We start from the raw sequence: 19,088 nt of genomic DNA, 5'->3' as shown, positions 1-19,088 counted from the left end.
AGACTTGAACTCAGCTTACTTATTCTACACATGATATGATAGATAAGCATCAATATAAATTCTGAAAAAATCGTTTATTCATTCTCATTCTCATGGGTCATTCCATAAGTCAATACGGCATTTCTACATAAAGGCAATCATAAAGGTACAGTGACCTGCTCACCTGAGCTGCCCGTCATCCCGCATAATCGCAACAGTAAAACAAATGTCACAAACATCCTACAAACATACATACTTTGGATAGTCATATGTAAAAGGGCTCCTCACTTGAGCAGGTGAATGATGTTTGGGACCACCTCTAGGTCACCCAGATCAATAGGACGACCCTGCCGATCCATCCAGTCACAACCCCCCGAACCAAACATCTTCCAAGCCAAGACTCGACCAGCGAGTCGTTGCTCAGGGCCAGTAAAGTCCGGATCGATCGTCCGACTGAGCACTGAAATTGGCTTTGGATCAGTAAGTTGATCAAAGACGACTTCGCCTTGCTCGATCATCTTCACAAAGTCGCGATCGGGCATGAACAGCACCACAACATCGCCCGTCTCAACACCGTCTGGATCGTAACGGACATCGCACCGCCAGCAGAGGCGCCCCGAGGGGGGAGCTGCTTCGTCGTGGATGATTGCACGTGTGAGGAGACAGGATTTGCAATTCCATGTATCATCAATGGCACCCTCTTTCATTATCTCATAGATGTAAATTGCTTCCCTGGCGATCTCTGTCTTGATTGACAAGGAGGGGTGCGGGTTCGCTGTCTCACCTGCGTCCTTAACAGTCTCTTGTAGCGCGGAGTCAATGGAAATATCCGGGATTATGGGTTCAAGAGTCATGGATCGTCCGATAGTCGCAGTTGATGCGTCGGACTCTCCGTCGCTGGCTGTCCAGTAGGAATCATTGGAAGTTTCATAGTCGATAGAACTAGAATTTGAGGGTGAATAAATTGACATGCTGTCTTCGCTCTGGTCACAGGACTCAACTTCATTATTCCACCCCAAGATCCGGTGAATTAGGCTTTGCATTATGATGGAAGATGATGGATGGAATTTGAGTAGTACTGTGGATTGATGGTGGCCGTTAGTCGTTAGTCGTTATCGACACTGAAGTCGTGAGGTGGTCGTGATTATCATGGGACACACCCCCTGTACTTATAACCGTTGCTACATGCGTTAAAGCCATGTCTACTTACATAAAGTGTTCTGTGATCCCTCTTAATCTACCTAGCTTGGTGCTGGTCGCTCGGCGGTGACATCTCGCTGTCGCTGTGAACAAAGTCCAGTCCCTGACGACCATAGCAATGGATAGATAGATCATCGGGTGAACAGTGCTGAGATCTGCGCCTAGACATGTAAAACATACCCATTAAAGTCCGTAAAATTTCTTCGGATCAACATGTAATCAGGCACTAACATAATCGGGCAGTGACCCCGAACGGTGAACAATGGTTGAGCCAGGCTGGCACGTCTCATGGACCAGGACTGGCAAAGTTGGTGATTGGCCCTATAAGTCACAGCGCTCATAATTATCGATAACAGGAATGAATTGATAAACTTGCAACAACAGGCTCTCGTAATGGCGGCGTAACACCCTTCATATATCTCCGTCTTTACTCATGCGACTTAAAATTCTGAAGGAGCCAAGCTCCGGCATCACCCATCAAAGCTACACCATATCCATCAGACTCTCGCCTCCTGAAGTTATGTTCAAAGTGTTATCAAACACCTTGATTGCCAATTGAATGTAAATAACACACAAAATGAATCCAAAAGTTCAAAAGGCAGCATCGGCTGCGTGACCTGTATCCAACTTGACCAACGCACTAACCATAGAAAGACGGGAGGTTCACGGCTTTGAGAAAAGGAAAGAAAATAACGCCTTGACATATAATGAGACCCCTCGAGAACAATTTTGATGACTGCCAACAACCAGTCTGGTGAACGACGAAACTGGGGAGGCAATTGCATAGAACCAGTGATAGATATAATCCTCGTCAACGAGGCATCGCATCATACAGGGACAAAATCGCAGAGACAGTAGAAAAGAATAGAACCCAAGACCAAGCTCGAGTTCATAACAAGGGGAGAAGTATGCAGCCCGGTGGCGCGTTTGCGACCGGCTACCATTCATGCTTTATCCGTGAGTGTAGCCAGCCATCACTGGCGATCAGTCTGTCAGGGTTGTTAGAACAGCACAAATGTCCCTTGAAGTCAATAGTTACTCACCCACGCAAGCAGTTCCGCAGAAACCACAGCAGCGACCTGGAATAACCCAGACTTCCTTTCCTTCCGCGGCGCAAGTCGGGCACCGAACGCCAGGCACTTTGCTGTCGATAAGAACTGTTGAAGGCATCCTGCAAAAGAAGATATAGATTATCAAGTGAGTTGTGAAGTGGAATAGATAAAGTTCAAGATGAAGATGCGATAAATTAGGGCTGAGGCTTGGTTTTATTATTCTTTTACTGTGCCCCTAATTTATGTTTCATATACCAATACCCTAAGTAATACCCGAAACAGGGCTCCGTCCGGTTCCTCCCTTCTGATGGCTTGAGACATATCGATCACATGTTATTAGATTGTCTCAGATTCTAGATTGGTATTTGTAGGTGCGCTGCGAACAGCCCCATGCGGCTGGATACGGAGGGGCCGTCTTACAAAAAGCAACATCTCCAGCTCAGCTCTAGTCTATCCCTTGCATCAACCAGACTGTACTTGGATGGACGGCATACCTCCAATCCCTTGCAGCGGTAATTGCCTATCTGCGGCCCGGTCGATTCCGCCATCCATTCCCGATCTATTATTCTCCGATGCCCAGCCTCATCGCGGTGAGATCTTGTGTAACCATGAGGTGGGGGTGTTTTGAGATATGACCCGTGCTCAAGCTTGTAGTAGGTGTACTACATCAATTAAATGAATGTGAATTTAGGGGCATGAGCGTACTCTGCCGACATGTCTACATTCATTTTTAACTGTACATGAATCAGGAATCACTTGTTCTGTGTTACCATCCTGCAGTCAGCCAGCTGACACTACAGTATGTTTTTGTCTCTCATCCCTCAAGTTGTACGACGCGACATGTCTGATGGATCATATTTATGGCCATACTGATGCCTGGTGACTATACTTGCTTTTCGACTTGATGCGTGCTAGAGGGTGAGAAAATATAGCGGACGGGCTTCGGTGGGAGATCAGCGATTTTTGGTGTAAGCCATTCCGCTGTTTTTCCTCACCCCGAGAGCGTGTATTGAATACGATTTACCCTCAAACCCGGTGTGCACGCCCTTGGGTCTGCTTGGCATATAAGCCACAACTCAAAGTTCCGAGACACTCCTCTACCGCTTTGCCTACTGTCGATAGAACTGCTACCCTTTAGTTTTAAAGCTCCGTTCTTGGGACGCGGGAAATGCTGATAACGGGCCGATTGCAGATAATGGTGTCCTAGCTAAATATCATCACGAGGCTGGAATCTGTGAGTATGGATAATCCAATGGCTTGCGCGTAAATTTGTGCTCCTGTTTTTATTTCTTTTTCCAAAAGAAACTACACGTCGATACATTTCAGTTCACTGGACGTTGCGACTTTTATATACTGCCAAAAATCAAGCGTTCTTAAGCTGGCCTGGACTGGTTACACGGGACGCCGCCTATCCAAGCCTTCCCTGGATTTAGGTGTTGTGATGAGCACCCCAAAGTTTGGGGGAGCAGACAAGCAAATAGTTTTGTGGCATGATGATTATTGTTGAGGCCCATTATGGCGTTGGAACATAGAGCTGAGAGGGCAACAAACAGAGAGTAGACTAGCTTTGGTAGACATGATGAGTTTTGCCTGAGAGTGGCAAGGTGTGAGGGAAGTCAGAGAAGCATAGGCTGGACACTATCAATCTCCGGGTCCTTGTTCAGCAATGATCAAAGACTTATCGCTGTCCAACATGTCTTTGTCATCTAGGCACCGCGGCCCAGCGCCCCATGGACGCATTTTTCTTTCATGTAGTGGATGAAGTTAGTTATTGTTAGCACGAACAAGGCTCTTGTTGATCCTTAGGCCAACCCGAAAGTTGTATATTGTTCTCAGATGTTATGTTGGAGAACTGACCCCTGTTAGAATTAAGCGAAGGCTTGGTACGAAAAGAACGAGTTAGAACAATAAGCATATTCAACGCATCAGTTAGAATAACAAAGATCCCAGGCAAAGACGGATTGAACGTTATTCGAATTCTGACGCAGCCGTGTCAGGTATATCTTGCTCGAAACGTCACAGAAGTCAGCTTCTTCTCAACTTATCCCTCTATACCACTAGCCTCGAACAATCAGAAAAGTTAACATCAGTCAGTATGTCTCGCCAGGAATTGTCTTATTTCGACATTGTGCCTCAGTGGCAAACAACGGTTCTGCCCCAACAAGGAACAGGTGTCAACGAATCTCCACAGAGCGCAAGCATTGTCAGGATGACAGATGAATCCGATGCAGGCAGCGGCGACGAAAACGGGACTCAAATAAAGTTTGCGGTCTCTGCGAAGCGACGACAAGCGCTGGAGGACAAACGCATTGCCCAGGACAAGATGAATAAGCTCGAGAACCGACTCAACAGAACTACTGTCCTTTGTACCACACTGTTCTGTGTCAATATTGCGATCTCTGGAGTCATCTTTCTGAATTCCATGAGGAAAAATTAACCGAGGCAGGCGAGTTTTAGGTTGGTTGAAGTTACTGAGCCTGACAGGTATCGCTTACGTCGAGCGCCTTACTCGCCGTTGAGGTCCTGAGAGCAGAGACTGATTGATTGAACATCTTTGCGCACGTGGCTCTTCTGTGCGGGTTTGATGGTTGTTTAGGCATCCATAGACATTTTTAAAATATAAAAGCTTTATACTAAGCGAAGAATAATAATTGATCTGTTGCCTTGGAGTGAGATCAGACCTGCAAATGGTTGAAAAATTGAGAATAGATTGGTGATTGAGTGTGTGTCAAGAATATATTATACTTTAGGAGCCGCCTTAATATCTGATTACTAAAATCGGCTTCTTGGTCTAGAGGTATGATTCTCGCTTTGGGTGCGAGAGGTCCCGGGTTCAATCCCCGGAGGAGCCCGTTTGCTTTTTTGCTTTTTCTCATACTGTGCGTCGTGATCGATTTAAATGACTTTTGGTCCGCGAGAGCTTGGGAGTATTCCTCACTCTTGTTGACATTCTGAAATTCAGTTGACATCACTTGATTAATTGGCTTGAGTCCTGTGAAATTCCAGTTTTGGTTGTGAGATATGCGGTCGGGAATGACTGTATTAGTTAACCATAAAACTGGTACAAATGCCATATGGACTTTGAGAATATCTAACGCAAATGAGATCTAACTTGGGTATTTGTCAACTTATACAACCTCTATTGTGCCTTCCTGCTTCTAACATCAAAGTTTAATGCAATACCTCCTACTCTCCGATCGCCATCCCCGTCGTTCATTTGGGCTTGTCAACCCAGCTTGCATAGGGTACTGCATCCCGCATCTTGCGCAGAGCCTTGGAAGCTTTCGTTTCTCCTCGGATCCGGCGAGTGGCTTTTCGTCGTACAGGTGCTGAAATTATGGTGCCTCGTGGCTCGGGCGAAGAAAAGAAAAGCGAAGGGGAAGGAGGCGAATGCTGACTCCTGGGGCTGGTTGAATGCTTTTTGGCGTGCCCAGCAGTCGAAGGGGTTTCAGGGGTGGGCGGAGGGGTGCTGCCACCCGCAGCAAGTCCATCGTCGCTGCTACAAGGCTGGTTGACGTGGCGGCCTTGCAGAGCCTTCTTCACCACGATGAAGTGGTCCAACTCTTTCAGGTGGGAAATGAGTTGCTTGTCAAGTTCATGGTCGCCCTCAACGTGCTCAACAATGCCCTCATGAATGGTCAAAGCCATATCCAGCAGGTAGTCCAAACGTTCTGCACTTGTGGATTCCGTCATTATGCTGGGTTCTGAGGTTGTGATATTTTATGCAAGTGTGGATTGGCTGGCTAGATCGTTAGTGACTGTTGTGCCTGGTTGGAGTATGCACTACTTACACTAGGGCGACTGCCAAGGCAGCGGGAATCATAGGATGGAGATGGGAAGTTCAGTGATGCAAGGAGGGTAATGTCGCTTTAGGAATGATGAAAAGGAAGTTTGTCCCTGAATTCTAGAAGAGATGGAAACATCGCGGCTTAAGTATATGATCCTGAAGTATCGCTGCAGTCTTCCTCAGCGCCTCCAATCCATCACAACAAAGAAGAGGCATTGTTTCTGCGACAGATCCCGGTATGTAGACGAACTTGATGAAGAAATTCGTATTGAATGAAGCACTGGTAGCTTGAAGATCCCTGTCTTTCGGGCTCGCTTCATAAGTGCGCCCAGAGTTGTCTTTGTCCCTGAGATTCGGGGTCCCCGTGAACTTCAGGTTCTGTCGGAGAGACTAAGTCATTTCCCGATTTATTCTCTTAGCTCTGTGTGGTTATGTGCGCTATAGAATTGCATTAAAAGGTCACGGAGGGAAGAAATGGGTGAGAAGTGGTGTTGACGTGGTCCTCTTCTGTAGAATATGATATGTTACAGGTGATGAGGACAGCCTGGCATCAAGCGCCATGAATTCAGCCTGAGGAATTATGCAGGCCAACAGTGATGTGAGAATCTCCCCATTCTTCCATAGTCTAATGACGGCTTCAAATATTGCAGTCAAGGTGTAGACTACAGAGTTGGAGATTGATGCAGCCAGGAGATCTTGTTCCCCTATAAGCATATCTCAATGGATAGCGCAATTATGCACCATATCTCCCCAAACTCGATAAACAGATAAACGAGGAAATAGGAGCAATTAGAAGTCTTATTGCCAACGCTCTTCCCAATAGTAAGTACATTGAATTGTTTTAAAAAATTGTAGTAGTAAAATACAACAATAGAGATATATCTTCGAAATACGGTGCGAATGGATAATACAATCACAATTAAACGTCGCTCTGAGTAAAGGAGAGCTTCACAATATGCGGTGAGATGAAAAGAGCAAGCAATGCATGCCTGTGAATAGCTTCATGTCAATCAATGTCTTTGTTGCTTTCACGTGCAGGGTAAGAGGTTGATTGATGGAAATGTGACTGATAAGCACTGATAAGACCTTGCAAATCATGAGTGGTTGCAGCAATGGAATAACCTTAATCCGAAGCCACGATAACCGTCAACGCGACGCGACAATGATCACGGCGGGATGAACCCGGCTGCCAGCTGGTTTGCACGTCTCTAGGCTGACGTCTCTTTTCCAATAGACATGCTCTAACGAAAGGAAGCTCCACTCAATCGTGATACATGATCCAGGACCAGCAATTATTGCCCGCTTTCTGGGGGAGCCCGCTTATCTCCACTCATGGAATTGTGAATCGCGAAACAAGGAATCCCCGAGCTCGGAATTCCATTCATAGCATTTCGGTACTCACGTGACAGGCTGAATTCTGAATCGTTTCTCGTACAGTTGACTGTGATTTTGGCCCCTGCCCTAAGCTCCCGGGTAGTCAAATGCTCCTTGACCTCCTTCATTCGCGGCAGTCTCCAGATGTTGAACCAAATCGGCTCTTGCTGGTCAATTGTCGTTGGAACGGCATCGCGAGACAAATTCCCAGTAGGCCTCGGCATTAGTAGCCCAGCCCAGCATCTGCACAAAGCAAGGAGAATGATATCATACACCTGAGAATGTCAGCGCTCGCAACCTGATTGCGACAGATCATCACCACTGCGTGTAAGTAATGGTAATGAATCTTCAGCTGTAGCCATATCATAGTATCACAAGTCGATTCAACTCGTAAGACAACGCAGTGAGACCAAGATTCCAAGGAACCAACCCAGGAAATTATGAGGGCAGTTCGAACCGTCGGAACATGTATAAATGTCGTTAAATGTCCTCATCAATTATCTTTCATTATCATCTTTACACCTAAACAACCTCATCAACCTTGCCAAAGCCTCAATCAACCATTTACACATCATCATGTTCACTCTTCGCACCACTCTTCTCAGCCTCGTGGCTCTCACCTCACCCATCTTCGCCGAACATCTCCGCATCGTCTGAAGCAAAGGCGACTTCTCCGCCATCTCAAGCCCGAACGGCGGCAACTAGAACGGCCACTGGAGTAACTTTGCCATAATGGACAGAAACGGCGACGCAATCTTCACTGAGGCATATCCTGACGGCTACGCAGCAAGTCAAATCGACGATGGTCGCGAATTCGCGATCGAGGGAATTTGCTGGAGTGCATCGCGCAAGTTTCTCTGCGTCTCCAACATTGCGGGAAATCCGCAGAGCTGTGAGGTCAAAGATAACAATGGAAATAGCTTGGGTAAGGCAGAGGAGAACACGAAGTGGGATTTTATTGGGATTGCGATTGGTTCGACGGGTGGATGTGTTGTTGAGATTGACACGGAGGATTCCCGTCCTCCGATGGGTGAGGATGGCACTGATCTTCATGTTATCTGAGATATTGTGTGGCTCTTGGGTTATATATCGAGTAACTAGACTCAAGGAGAACTTTCAATAGTTACTTACTCATCATGAGAGGCTTCTGCGATGGAGAATCGCCAAAAAGAAAACACGGTTTATTACTTCCATATGTGGCGGTTTCGGGTTATAGGCAGTGTCGCGTCTTCTGGTTATGGTGCGTCGCATATTCACGCCTCGCGGATCTCTACCGAGCCTAATAGCACCTGAGCGATTAAATTTCTTCGTTTGGGCGATACAAACGACGCCAGGTGATTCGGTGGTGAAATTTCCGTTGATGCAAGAGTTGCTTTAGGTCTTCGAAGCCAATCATAACTAGATGATGAGAGCACGTCGCAAACAGGAATATCAGTACAATTCAATTGAGAAACAAAACCAGGTTACATATTATAACTATTATGTTCTAATAGTGAGGTATGTTATTTAAATATAACAGCTAATCGCCTTTCTATGCCTATCCCACCATACAACTCAAACTCTACACTATAGGTACTATAGACTAGCAAGAAAATATAATCATCAATTTGTACCCGTTAGCTTAGGACTTAAATAGCCGCCAATCTGGCAAACCGTTTACTTATAGGTGAAAGTAACTATAAACACGTGGTAAAAATCTCTGCCATTGCATCTTTTAATAGGGGTTCCTTTTATCTAAACGCTTATCGTGAATTAGGATGTAACTAAAAGTCGGGCCGCATGTAGCGTAGCATCAAGTCACTACGCCGCACTAATCACTCGGTATTTTGAATAACCAATAAGATAAGATATACGCCTACAAGGGTTTTATGCCTGTGTTTTAGAAGCGGCCGCTATCATCTGGCTCTATTGTTTCCTTCTCTGTCCTTTGGCGTTTTTGTCTTCCCTGCCGCTTGTGTTTATAGTCGATTGTTGCCTCTAAGGTTAAATGGGCTGCTAACACAAGTGATAACTACTACGTAGCCCTGCCCTGCTCTTTGCCTTGTACTGGGTTGTCTGTCCTGCCCTGTTACTGTCATTCTGAACTTCCTTTGGTTCACTATCTCGGTCCTGTCTCCAGACGAGCCGCAACTGAAAGTAAGTAAATTGTTTTGAAAACCAAGTGCAAAACTATTGAGGGTACTCGGCCACCACTATGAGAGATCCAGAGATGCCCATACCCAGTCCACCGAACCATTTGCTAGTGAAAACATCCGGTATTCTTAAGAAGGAGAGCTCTGCCGCACCTAATGCTTCTAAGCGGCGCATTCAAAAGTTCAGACCTGTGTATAGGATTAAAACCAGTCAACATCGCGTAAAATGTCCAGTTACATTGCTCCACGGCCTTCTATGCCTCGGGCGCCAGAATGGCCTGGAACATGGTTTTGGAACTTTTGAAAGGAAGCCGCTTGCAATAGTACGAATTGCGGATTCTGTAAATGTGACCCCGTCTCGGAATACCCTGGGCTGCCTATTAGTTATCCCGCACCTCCGTTCCTAGCCCGTAGAAGGAAGATATTACCAATTAAAATGGCACGTTTCACCTATCTAAACGATGAACGGTCGCGGTAATAACATGGTCGTTGAAAGAAAGATTTTGCCTTCAAGGTTAAGCTTTAGGCTGCTGAGTTGCCGTGTTGCTTAGTGGAGGCTTTGTGCAAGGCATGCACCTGTGAGGCGCAGCAAAACTATTGCCCGGGCACTTTAACCAGATTTCGCCTCGGATGACATACCGGTGAGACAACCCGTGATAATTTGGAGAAATGATTAGAGTTCTCAGCCTCTCACAACTGCCGGCTTAGTCTACCTTCTGAAATTGGAGTAGTAAATAAGAAACAGAATATACGAGCTTTGTCTTTGGCCGAATCTGGCAGGCGATTAAAAACTGCGGTTCAGAAAAATCGGCTGATAACTTTGCGATATCTCAGGTATAAATACCAAGAGATCTCGTCTTTCTTCACCATGAGCAAGCTTCCACAGCCACTTCAAGCTTTCATTCCCCTGCAGACTTTACTCGTCCTTGCTTAACTCAGACTTTCTCTCTCTTATCAACTCCATTGAGAAATAACCCGCGACCCATCAAACCTCAATACCAAAATGCGTTTCGATATCACTGCAATCATCGCGGCTATGGCCTTGACTGTCTCGGCAGACCGCATGGAGGTCTTCACGAATTGCGCGGCTGGCAGTTGCCATAGCGATGATGGCATCTTTTATACCGACTTTGGTGCCTATCGTGTCAATGCCAATGAAGGGTGCCGAGGAACGTCAGTCCCTGCTATGATAGAGTTCTGTATGGACTGGGGCAACCGACGTGGCCACTTCAGATTCTCTGGACAAGGAAATAAGCGATGCCTTGTCCAGGATTCGGAAAACAAGGTCGGTTGTGGCAGCGACGGAACGGACTGCTGGAAGACGACTTGGAAAGAGATCGCCTGTTACTGGCGCGAAAGACCCATCCCGGAAGAACAGCTGGCCACTGAGCCTCATTCGACATTTTTCACCAGCACAGTCCCTACTGTTGCCACCACTTTCTCTGGCAACTAAGGAGCAATCGTGCCGGGAAGCCGGTTGTTGATACACCGTGGCTCGTCAAAGGACTTTGTTCTCTTTATTGCACTTGATGAACGGAGGCTCGCTTTATTTATGGAATGGGAGATTTTCAAGCAGATAATTGAATATTCTTACAAGACAGACTTTTGGACGAACCTGGAGCCTTTATTCGAATCACTAGGAACTTAGCCTCGCCTATCAGAAAAGCTTACTCTTTCTATCAAACACAAATACTGCTATAACTGCAACAGTCAATCTTTTTATTCTTGAGTTAACCTATAAAACATTGAATTATTGCAAAACTCAAATAACGCTCTCCGTGGCGAGAAGGAAACCGATGATGAAGCAAACAACAGCTGGTAAGTCCACCACTAAAGACCTCGTCAGGTGCATCTCTAACCACAGTTCCAATGATGCCGTACTTGAAGCATTAGCATCATTACGCCGGATCTTGGCCAGCAAATCGATTGCCTTGGGACCAAAAATCAGGAGATGACCGGCTGCAAATAGCGTTCCAGCCAAGTAAGATACAACGACACTCCGAGCCCCAGTGACATTCCAAGAGGTAACAGTATTCGCAAATCCGCTTGCCAAACTTAGAGTAAAGCTTCCAAAGACAACCTTGGTTCCCCATGGTCCCCAGTTGGTGAACCAAAGGGGCAGCAGCTCATTTGCCTGCGATCGGTATTGAGGGATTGTCCAGCAGGAGAGGAAGGCGTACTCGTCGTAAGCAAATTGTAGGCTGACTATCGATGATATGACTGGTACCAGACGGAGCAGTTTGGTTGGCAGAAGGAATCCAAAGAGGGATGACAGTATGATAATTGAAATGAGGAGCCACATGATCTGCCGAGACGTTTTGCTGGCCATTGTGTCGCGGTGAGGGATGCTTGTGTTATTAACGATGGAGGGAAAGACTCGAATTCATTTCAGACCGTAAAGTTGCTGGGACCAGGTATAGAAGAAGATATGATATGCGGCACCAACATAAATTCGACAGTAGGTTCAAGGATATAATCAGCTGGGGACGTGTTCCTAGATATACCTTCTCCTCATCCGGAAACAAGGCGAGGACCCAGTGCTAGCTCTGAGTAAGCTGACATGACTCTAACTGAATAGCGCAAATGATGTACGCAGCGCCTTGGACATACAGCACGCTAACCCTCGTGATAGCGCTAAGATAGAGCTCTTGGGGGTTGCGGGGTTTGCCATATTTAGAAAATCTGAGCCCTAATTGCTGAGGATGTATTTCATCAATTGATATGACGCCCCGGCCCTTCACATGATCCATATCCGAATGTTGATACGGCATTAAATCAGTGTCAAATATAGCCGCGATAGTGCCCCCCGATATGTCACACCAATCGATTCATCTCCAGTTCATTTCAAGTGCCACCCAGCTCTGAGTTGGGCCCATGCTCGATTGTTCAAGGGCGAAAGACATGTCACTGTAAGTCAACTAAGAAAGAAATCAGGATATGTATTACAATTAATTATGTTTATCTAATGTAAGTTATTGATATGTAACTTCTAGTCGTCTTTTTATGCCCAACCCATTATGCAACTCAAATCTTACACTGCTGTAGCAGTCTTCTCCTTAGGCTCAGTCGAGCTGCTATCAGACACAACACCATCCTTCTGTGATGACTTCTCCTCTTCAGAATCATCAGTGACGACCTTCCTTGTCTTACCCCAGCCAAAGTTGTCCATGTTGACAACAGCGTAAAGCATAACAGCGATGTTGAGGAAAGGGCCAAGGAAGACAAAGACAGCAAGGCCTAGAAGAAATTGAGTACGCTCAACAAGATTCCGAGGAAGCCAAGTAGCCATGATTACATAGTAAAGAAGGGGAATGATCATGACACCAGCGAAACACATAATTAGCCACCAAGGTTGACTCATGAAGGCGACAATCATACAGCCAATCGATGCAATGACGAACACGTTGAGAGACCAGGTGAGAACGTTGGAGAAGGCGACGATGCGCTCCCACCATTGAGTGTTCCAAGCACAGAAGAGCAGAAGGTCGTTACTAGTAGCCCCAAGAGTCCAGCGACGACGCTGAGAGAGGAAGACGTTCCAAGAGTGGGGGACGTCAGTGTAAGCGCGAGCATGAAGAGCCTGGCGTGTCTGGGCGTGAGGGAACGTTACGAGCAATTGGCAAATGTGGTTACGATCCTCTGAGGCTGTAGCGCGGATACGCTTGAGCATACCATCCATGTGTTTTGGGAAGTAGCCGAAGAGATCGATGAGAACGAGATCTCCACAGGTTTCGTCGCAGATCTTGAGAAGTTGGCAGCAGCCAGGAAGACAAGAGACCTTCTTAGTGGCGATGGACTGATGAAGACGACGAAGACCCTGGGCTATGGTGTACTCGGCAGACTGGTAGATAGACCAGAGGTTCCAGTTGCCATCTTTGAAGTCAACAGCGACGTAACCGCAGACACCGACAGTGTTGGGATAGTACGACTCCTTCAGAAGCTCAGTGACACACTTGTCCTCAAAGACAGTATCGGCATCCATCCCAATGAGATGATCGACGTTGTCCATCTTGACCTCGTTCTCAAGCCAGCTTGTCATGGAGTCGAGGAACTCGCGCGAGAAGATGGACATAGGGTTCTGGGCACGTGTGTTGAACTTGTAGAGGAACGATCGAATGACGATAAGACTGTCACGCTTGCCTTGGTTCTGGTCTTTGACGATGCAGTAGAACGGCAGACCCTTGTAGAAGCCTTTAGAGATCTCGATGTCCATCTGCTGACCGTCCCAAGCAGTATATGCGCCTCGAATCTTTTTCCTCTGTGTCTGGTGAAGGAAGATATCCTCGTTGAGGTAGTCGCCAGTAGTCTTTGTCATACCAGGACCCCGAACACGACCATCGCAGATAACCATGATGCCCTTCTTATGATTCTCAAGCCCGGTCTGGTTGACGAGAGAGTCAAGGGAGCGAGTGCACTCTTCAAGAGTCTCGTTGTAGCAGGGGATGACGTAGACCATGTTCTCAGGGGATTCGGGCTTGATTTGCTTTTCGGGACTGACCCAGTGGATGAAGGTGAAGACGGCGATGGACGCGATCATGATGCAGTTGAGGACGAGGGGGAATGAGATGAAGGGTAGGTAGATGTAGTAGTATCTGGGCCAGTACCAACTGGCAAAGATGAACATGAAGCTGAGATGTGAGTCAGTATGAGCGAGTGGGATGAGATGGGAGATGAACTTACTTGACTGCAATCAGACCAGCTGTGAGAACGTATTTTTGAGTAGTGACCTTTCTCTTGCCACGCTTCAGCAAGACAGCATTACCGACATCATCCTCAGCGACAGTCTCGACCTTGGGCTTAGCTTGTTCAGCACCGTCACTCTTGGGCTCGGGAGCATTATCGCGATCGGCCGAGGGTTGAGGAACAGGCGTGATCTCATCGTCGATTGAAGGAATAGATGAGTGGCCAGCATCAGAGCGAGAGCCCACAGATGTGTTGTTGCTAATCGAGATAGGAAGGCGAGGGATCGGAGCGATGAGATCAGTGCCCTTTGAGCCAAGGCGACTGATCACCGACGTTCTCTGAGTATCAGATGTACCGACTGATTCTGGAACCCATGATCTCAGAGACGAAGGTTGCGAAGCGCGATAGCTGTCATTCGACGAAGCTTCGTCGGCGAGGTACGCGGGGATAGGAACGGTAGGATATTCAGCGTCCGAGACATCTGAACCGTTGGATAGGGCTTTGCCATGCACGATTCGGACATTAGCATGGACTTGATCCTGTTTCAGACGATGTTAGTCAAAGGGGAGGAACATATAGTGTAACAGTGACGAACCTTTTGCTTGCCAATGAGAATGGAACGAGGGGGGTCAGTGGCGAGAGAGGTCATTGTTACACCAAAGACGGTATGTACAAGAAGAGAAGAGAAGACTTTGGACCAGTCGAGGATGCTGGAATGTCGAGAAACACCAAGAAACGAGTGACAAGGTGCAATGAGAGAAAGTGCAGTAGTTCGAGGATGGAGAGAGGAAAGAGGAGAGTTACCAGTTAACGTTGTTTACTAAATAACATAACCATCCTGATCAAGCGAATGCTTTACTTCCGGTACAATGTCTCATTTGTGAGCTAAATGTATCATTTACCGTTGTCTCGTGGCTGAGAGTTTCAATCAGCACAGAGGACTTGGCTTCGCATTGCCCCGCAGGGAAGCAATAGTCTCGCTAACTAAAAGGTCTAGACATTCAGCCTGATGTCTAAATTGGTTCGGCATGGTTAGCTGAGGGCTCTATCATTAGATTCATATTCCAGGTCTTGGGAGCCCGATCACTTGGATGAGACATCCCAGTGGAGTTGCCTACCAAGGGTCTGGATCGATGGCCATGTACTTTCTTCTTGGCAAGAAGACCAGCAATTTCGGTCTAGTGAATTAAACAGACCTTCGTTAATAACACGCTGCAGTAAACGAGGTGTCCGTGTAGTCCCGGAGCTTGAGGCGTGACATGTCATGGCCAAATGGGGATGTCCCAGAGAACTGTTCTTTTTGGAAAATCAACGGGGTTTCTGGCTGGAGAATATGCATAAATATTGGGTTAAGCCCCAGGTTAAGCATAAAACAGATCGATAGACTGGTCGAGGCGGCGAGCGTGGAACATGGTTCAGCCTTATTACTTTGGTTGATGATGGTCAGATTGTCTTAGGCGGCAAAACCCCCCTGTACTTGATCGCTCATCCCGATCATGTGTGATACGGTATTACCCAACGAGATGGATGATCTGTCTGCAATAGATTTCTGCCAGCGAAAGCCCCACTGATCAATTAACGCTCGTAATGTTACCTCTCTTCCTAATATGAAACTGTCGAAGCTAGTTTCCCCCCCTCTCTCCGTCGGCAGTTGTGCTAGGATAGCGTAACATTGCGGCTGAGCGGGAAGTAATAATCATGAATCATCGTGGGTTTATTGAAGTTGCTTTTTGACCGAAAAAAGGTTGTCAGATCTGACAGTCCCTTTGGCTCAAGACGGCGGGATTAATATGGACGCAGCTATCCGTAGATCTGAATCAATAGTCCGGTCCGCTAAGACAGATTAAGAATCTAGCCAGCGATCTATCAATACCGATCCTTGTATTTACAAATTTCATTCCTTTTCATAACTTATTCAGGCATAAAATGGCTTTCCTGTGCGCCTAAACACGGGGTGCCGTGGCGGATCAATAAGCTTAAGATCTTGGCATCCACGCCGAAACGGTTGAAGCGGGAGGAGAGTGGGAAGTCTGCGCCTCGTGGGGAATAATAACGCACCGAGAAGTCAACGCTTCAAGTTATTGTTTTATAGCTCGGCCCAGTCCCAGCAAGAACCAGAACCCAGTGAGGCCCAGCATCAATTGTTATTCTCCCAGCAACATTGATCATCATGGCGCTTCAATCATGCGACAACAATCAGGTTTCCTTCAGCCTCACTTCACCACTAATGGGAATAATACGGTACTTAATGTCTCTCATCCTTCTCAGCCCGTCTTGGCCCCGTCCTGGCTTTAAGGCTGACCTCAACATCAACCAAAAAGAGGAGCGATTCCTGCCATGTCTCACCAGGACCCGTCTTCCCGTTACATAGAATGGAGAAAACGCTATTCACAGGAAATTAATTCATGCACGTTTTCTTTTTATCCATATTGTTCTTTTCTCTTTGCACTTCAGCCGCCATCCTAAATATGGGGAGATTCATGCTCACTTTGCTTTTTGCACCTGGGTTGGCAAAAGTCCCGACAGAACCGTGTTTTTTTCAGCACGGGCTGGCATACCCCTGACCCTGCATTTTGGTGGTGGGAGGATCTACCGGTCTCAGTAGCTGGTTTCCGAGCCATCGGATACCGTACTCAGCTTCAACGACAAGCTTCTGATTTAGGTTGGTACGCAAAGAAACCTGGTGAAAGAAACGATCAATCGCATCCTGAGATTATCCCACGGAACGGTCTAGAGCCCAGAGTTCAGCTTTCGGGCACTGGAAGAGGTGATTCAGATCCTCGTTGGCTCGCTTGAGTCAATAGTCTCTGCCACTTCTCTCTTTGGCTTACAGGTGCCCAAATATCTAAGAACCTTACAGCCCTGCATGGTTGACCAACGAATAAGTTTCTTCTTTGATCCTGGTACGGAGTTTACCGTGAGTCTCTGTTTGCAGGCCGCACAGGCTAATCCGCCCGAAACATGCTCCTACCCAACAGCATGCAAGCTCGCCATGAAGTGGCTTCAGAAGAAACGAGGCCCAACTCAATTGTTCCAATACACACCGTCAGCCATTTACCCTTGGTCTGAGCTAGGATTGGAGTCTCAGTGGAACCGCCCAGTTGGGTCGAAGGTGCTCTGGCTCAGTGACACAGGATTTTGCAGAAACAGAGTGCAGAACACCGGAATGCAGAGTCTTTGCTTCATATGATCTCATTATTTGCATACTTAAAGAATTATGAGGATGACTAGGGCTGCTTGCAGCTCCTATAAGTGGTGGTCTGGGCCTTCAAAAAGAATATTTAAGATATGAGGCTTGAGCTGTCGTTGTAAGAAGGTCGAGCACCGCTGAACCGTTTCCATCTGAAATCGCTCGCTCAACTTCGCGTTTTCTACTGCTATCATCTTCTTTCCCTCAATCTTTGAAGCACTCGTCAAGATGGAGCACTACACTGGGACGTTGACATCGTCAGACTCTCCCTCGTCATTCCCCTTCTACCCAGTCACTCCTCCCCTCAGCTCTGTCCCCTCAGAGACAGACCTCACACTCAAAAGTTCCACCGATGTCGCTCCCGATGATATCCCCGTGGTAGCAGTCGTTGGAGTTGGCTACGTGGGAAGACATCTCGTCAGTTCGTTCTCGTCAAAGTATCAAGTCATCGGCTTTGATGTTTCTGAGAAGCGCATTCAAGATCTTCAACAGGAGTTCAAAGGCAATGACAACGTTATCTTTTCACGAACTAAGAATGATCTTGTCGCTGCTTCCCACTTTCTCATATCGGTGCCTACACTGTTGCGACCTGACAAGACTATTGATTCTTCGTATCTCCGTGATGCTCTCAAGATGGTCGGTCAAGTTGCCCGTCGGGGTTCGACTGTCGTTATTGAGAGCTCTGTTGCTGTTGGCATGACCCGTGAGTTGGTCGGGCCCATCGCCACGAAACTTGGTGTTTTTGCTGGCATGTCTCCAGAGGTATGTTACACCTTCACTCATAAATCTCCTCTCATCACAAAGACGTTTGCTAAATCACAACTACAGCGCGTTGACCCAGGCCGTGCCGATCCCCCGGTCAAGTCGATCCCAAAGATCATCTCAGGTCTAGACGATATCCTCCCCGGCTCCCTGGATGCCATCAACCGCATATACTCCACAATCTTTGACAACGTCGTCATCGTCTCCAAGCCTGAAGTCGCAGAGATGATGAAGCTGTACGAGAACTGCCAACGTATGGTCTGTATCGCCTACGCCAACGAAATGGCTGATGCCTGTATCCCTCACGGTATCGACCCCTACGAGGTCTGTTCCGCAGCGTCCACCAAACCGTTCGGCTACATGCCTTATGCCCCTGGTGTCGGTGTCGGTGGACACTGTATTCCCGTGAACCCCTACTATCTTCTTAGCAACAGTTCATTTCCTCTACTTGAAGCCTGTTCATCAGCCATGAGCAACAGACCCGCCAAGCTGGCCCAGCGTCTCATCAACTCACTCCCCATCACCGAACGTCGCTCACGTGTGCTCGTCGTTGGCCTTGGCTTCAAGCCTGGTCAATCTCAGCTTGACAACTCACCTGGTGTTGCGCTTGTTCGAAAGTTGGCCGTTTCAGGTGCTCAGATTGACCTCACTTGGGCTGATGCGTTGGTCAAGCAAGAGGCTGTGCCTCAGGTTCTTCGTCTTGGTGAGCGTGATTGGAACAAGAACTTCTTGAAGACATTTAATGTCATTGTGGTGGCTATGAAGCAGCACAACATGGACTTTTCTCTGCTGGAAAAGTTGGAGGGTGTTCGCGTGGAGAGCTGGTGCAAGTGATTGAGAAGTTTGTGTTTTGTGCGACTGTTTCGTTGGCTGGTGTCAAAAAATGGGTTGATTAGATTTTCATTCTGTCGCAAGATAATAATTTAGAG

At 47.2% G+C, this 19,088-nt stretch overlaps 8 protein-coding genes and 1 non-coding gene across 9 annotated transcripts; 5 read left to right on the top strand and 4 right to left on the bottom strand.

The window, feature by feature from the left end:
- Positions 1 to 263: 263 nt before the first annotated feature.
- On the bottom strand, positions 264 to 1,022 carry FMAN_11928 (uncharacterized protein; the record flags this gene model as incomplete). Its single annotated transcript, XM_041824655.1, has 1 exon — positions 264 to 1,022. One exon carries the CDS (start codon positions 1,020 to 1,022, stop codon positions 264 to 266), a length of 759 nt encoding a protein of 252 aa, XP_041690114.1.
- Positions 1,023 to 4,326: 3,304 nt separating this feature from the next.
- FMAN_16231 (uncharacterized protein) lies at positions 4,327 to 4,668 on the top strand (the record flags this gene model as incomplete). Its single annotated transcript, XM_041824654.1, has 1 exon — positions 4,327 to 4,668. The coding sequence occupies one exon, from the start codon at positions 4,327 to 4,329 to the stop codon at positions 4,666 to 4,668; it is 342 nt and encodes a 113-aa protein (XP_041690113.1).
- A 343-nt stretch (positions 4,669 to 5,011) lies between these two features.
- Positions 5,012 to 5,083, top strand: tRNA. Its single transcript has one exon. It is a non-coding gene; the product is annotated as a tRNA-Pro (tRNA).
- Positions 5,084 to 5,444: 361 nt separating this feature from the next.
- Positions 5,445 to 5,924, bottom strand: FMAN_11927 (uncharacterized protein; the record flags this gene model as incomplete). The annotated part of the gene is made up of 1 exon (XM_041824653.1): positions 5,445 to 5,924. The coding sequence occupies one exon, from the start codon at positions 5,922 to 5,924 to the stop codon at positions 5,445 to 5,447; it is 480 nt and encodes a 159-aa protein (XP_041690112.1).
- A 2,200-nt stretch (positions 5,925 to 8,124) lies between these two features.
- FMAN_11926 (uncharacterized protein) lies at positions 8,125 to 8,454 on the top strand (the record flags this gene model as incomplete). The annotated part of the gene is made up of 1 exon (XM_041824652.1): positions 8,125 to 8,454. The coding sequence occupies one exon, from the start codon at positions 8,125 to 8,127 to the stop codon at positions 8,452 to 8,454; it is 330 nt and encodes a 109-aa protein (XP_041690111.1).
- A 2,073-nt stretch (positions 8,455 to 10,527) lies between these two features.
- On the top strand, positions 10,528 to 10,977 carry FMAN_11925 (uncharacterized protein; the record flags this gene model as incomplete). The annotated part of the gene is made up of 1 exon (XM_041824651.1): positions 10,528 to 10,977. The coding sequence occupies one exon, from the start codon at positions 10,528 to 10,530 to the stop codon at positions 10,975 to 10,977; it is 450 nt and encodes a 149-aa protein (XP_041690110.1).
- Positions 10,978 to 11,286: 309 nt separating this feature from the next.
- On the bottom strand, positions 11,287 to 11,853 carry FMAN_11924 (uncharacterized protein; the record flags this gene model as incomplete). The annotated part of the gene is made up of 1 exon (XM_041824650.1): positions 11,287 to 11,853. The coding sequence occupies one exon, from the start codon at positions 11,851 to 11,853 to the stop codon at positions 11,287 to 11,289; it is 567 nt and encodes a 188-aa protein (XP_041690109.1).
- A 702-nt stretch (positions 11,854 to 12,555) lies between these two features.
- On the bottom strand, positions 12,556 to 14,856 carry FMAN_11923 (uncharacterized protein; the record flags this gene model as incomplete). The annotated part of the gene is made up of 3 exons (XM_041824649.1): positions 12,556 to 14,152; positions 14,205 to 14,746; positions 14,803 to 14,856. 3 exons carry the CDS (start codon positions 14,854 to 14,856, stop codon positions 12,556 to 12,558), a joined length of 2,193 nt encoding a protein of 730 aa, XP_041690108.1.
- A 2,769-nt stretch (positions 14,857 to 17,625) lies between these two features.
- Positions 17,626 to 18,993, top strand: FMAN_11922 (uncharacterized protein; the record flags this gene model as incomplete). Its single annotated transcript, XM_041824648.1, has 2 exons — positions 17,626 to 18,159; positions 18,226 to 18,993. The coding sequence occupies 2 exons, from the start codon at positions 17,626 to 17,628 to the stop codon at positions 18,991 to 18,993; spliced, it is 1,302 nt and encodes a 433-aa protein (XP_041690107.1).
- Positions 18,994 to 19,088: the final 95 nt, after the last annotated feature.

The sequence above is a fragment of the Fusarium mangiferae genome (assembly GCF_900044065.1).
Source record: "Fusarium mangiferae strain MRC7560 genome assembly, contig: FMAN_scaffold018, whole genome shotgun sequence".
Classification (NCBI taxonomy): Eukaryota; Fungi; Ascomycota; class Sordariomycetes; order Hypocreales; family Nectriaceae; genus Fusarium; species Fusarium mangiferae.
This window is presented reverse-complemented; position numbering and strand designations above follow the sequence as displayed.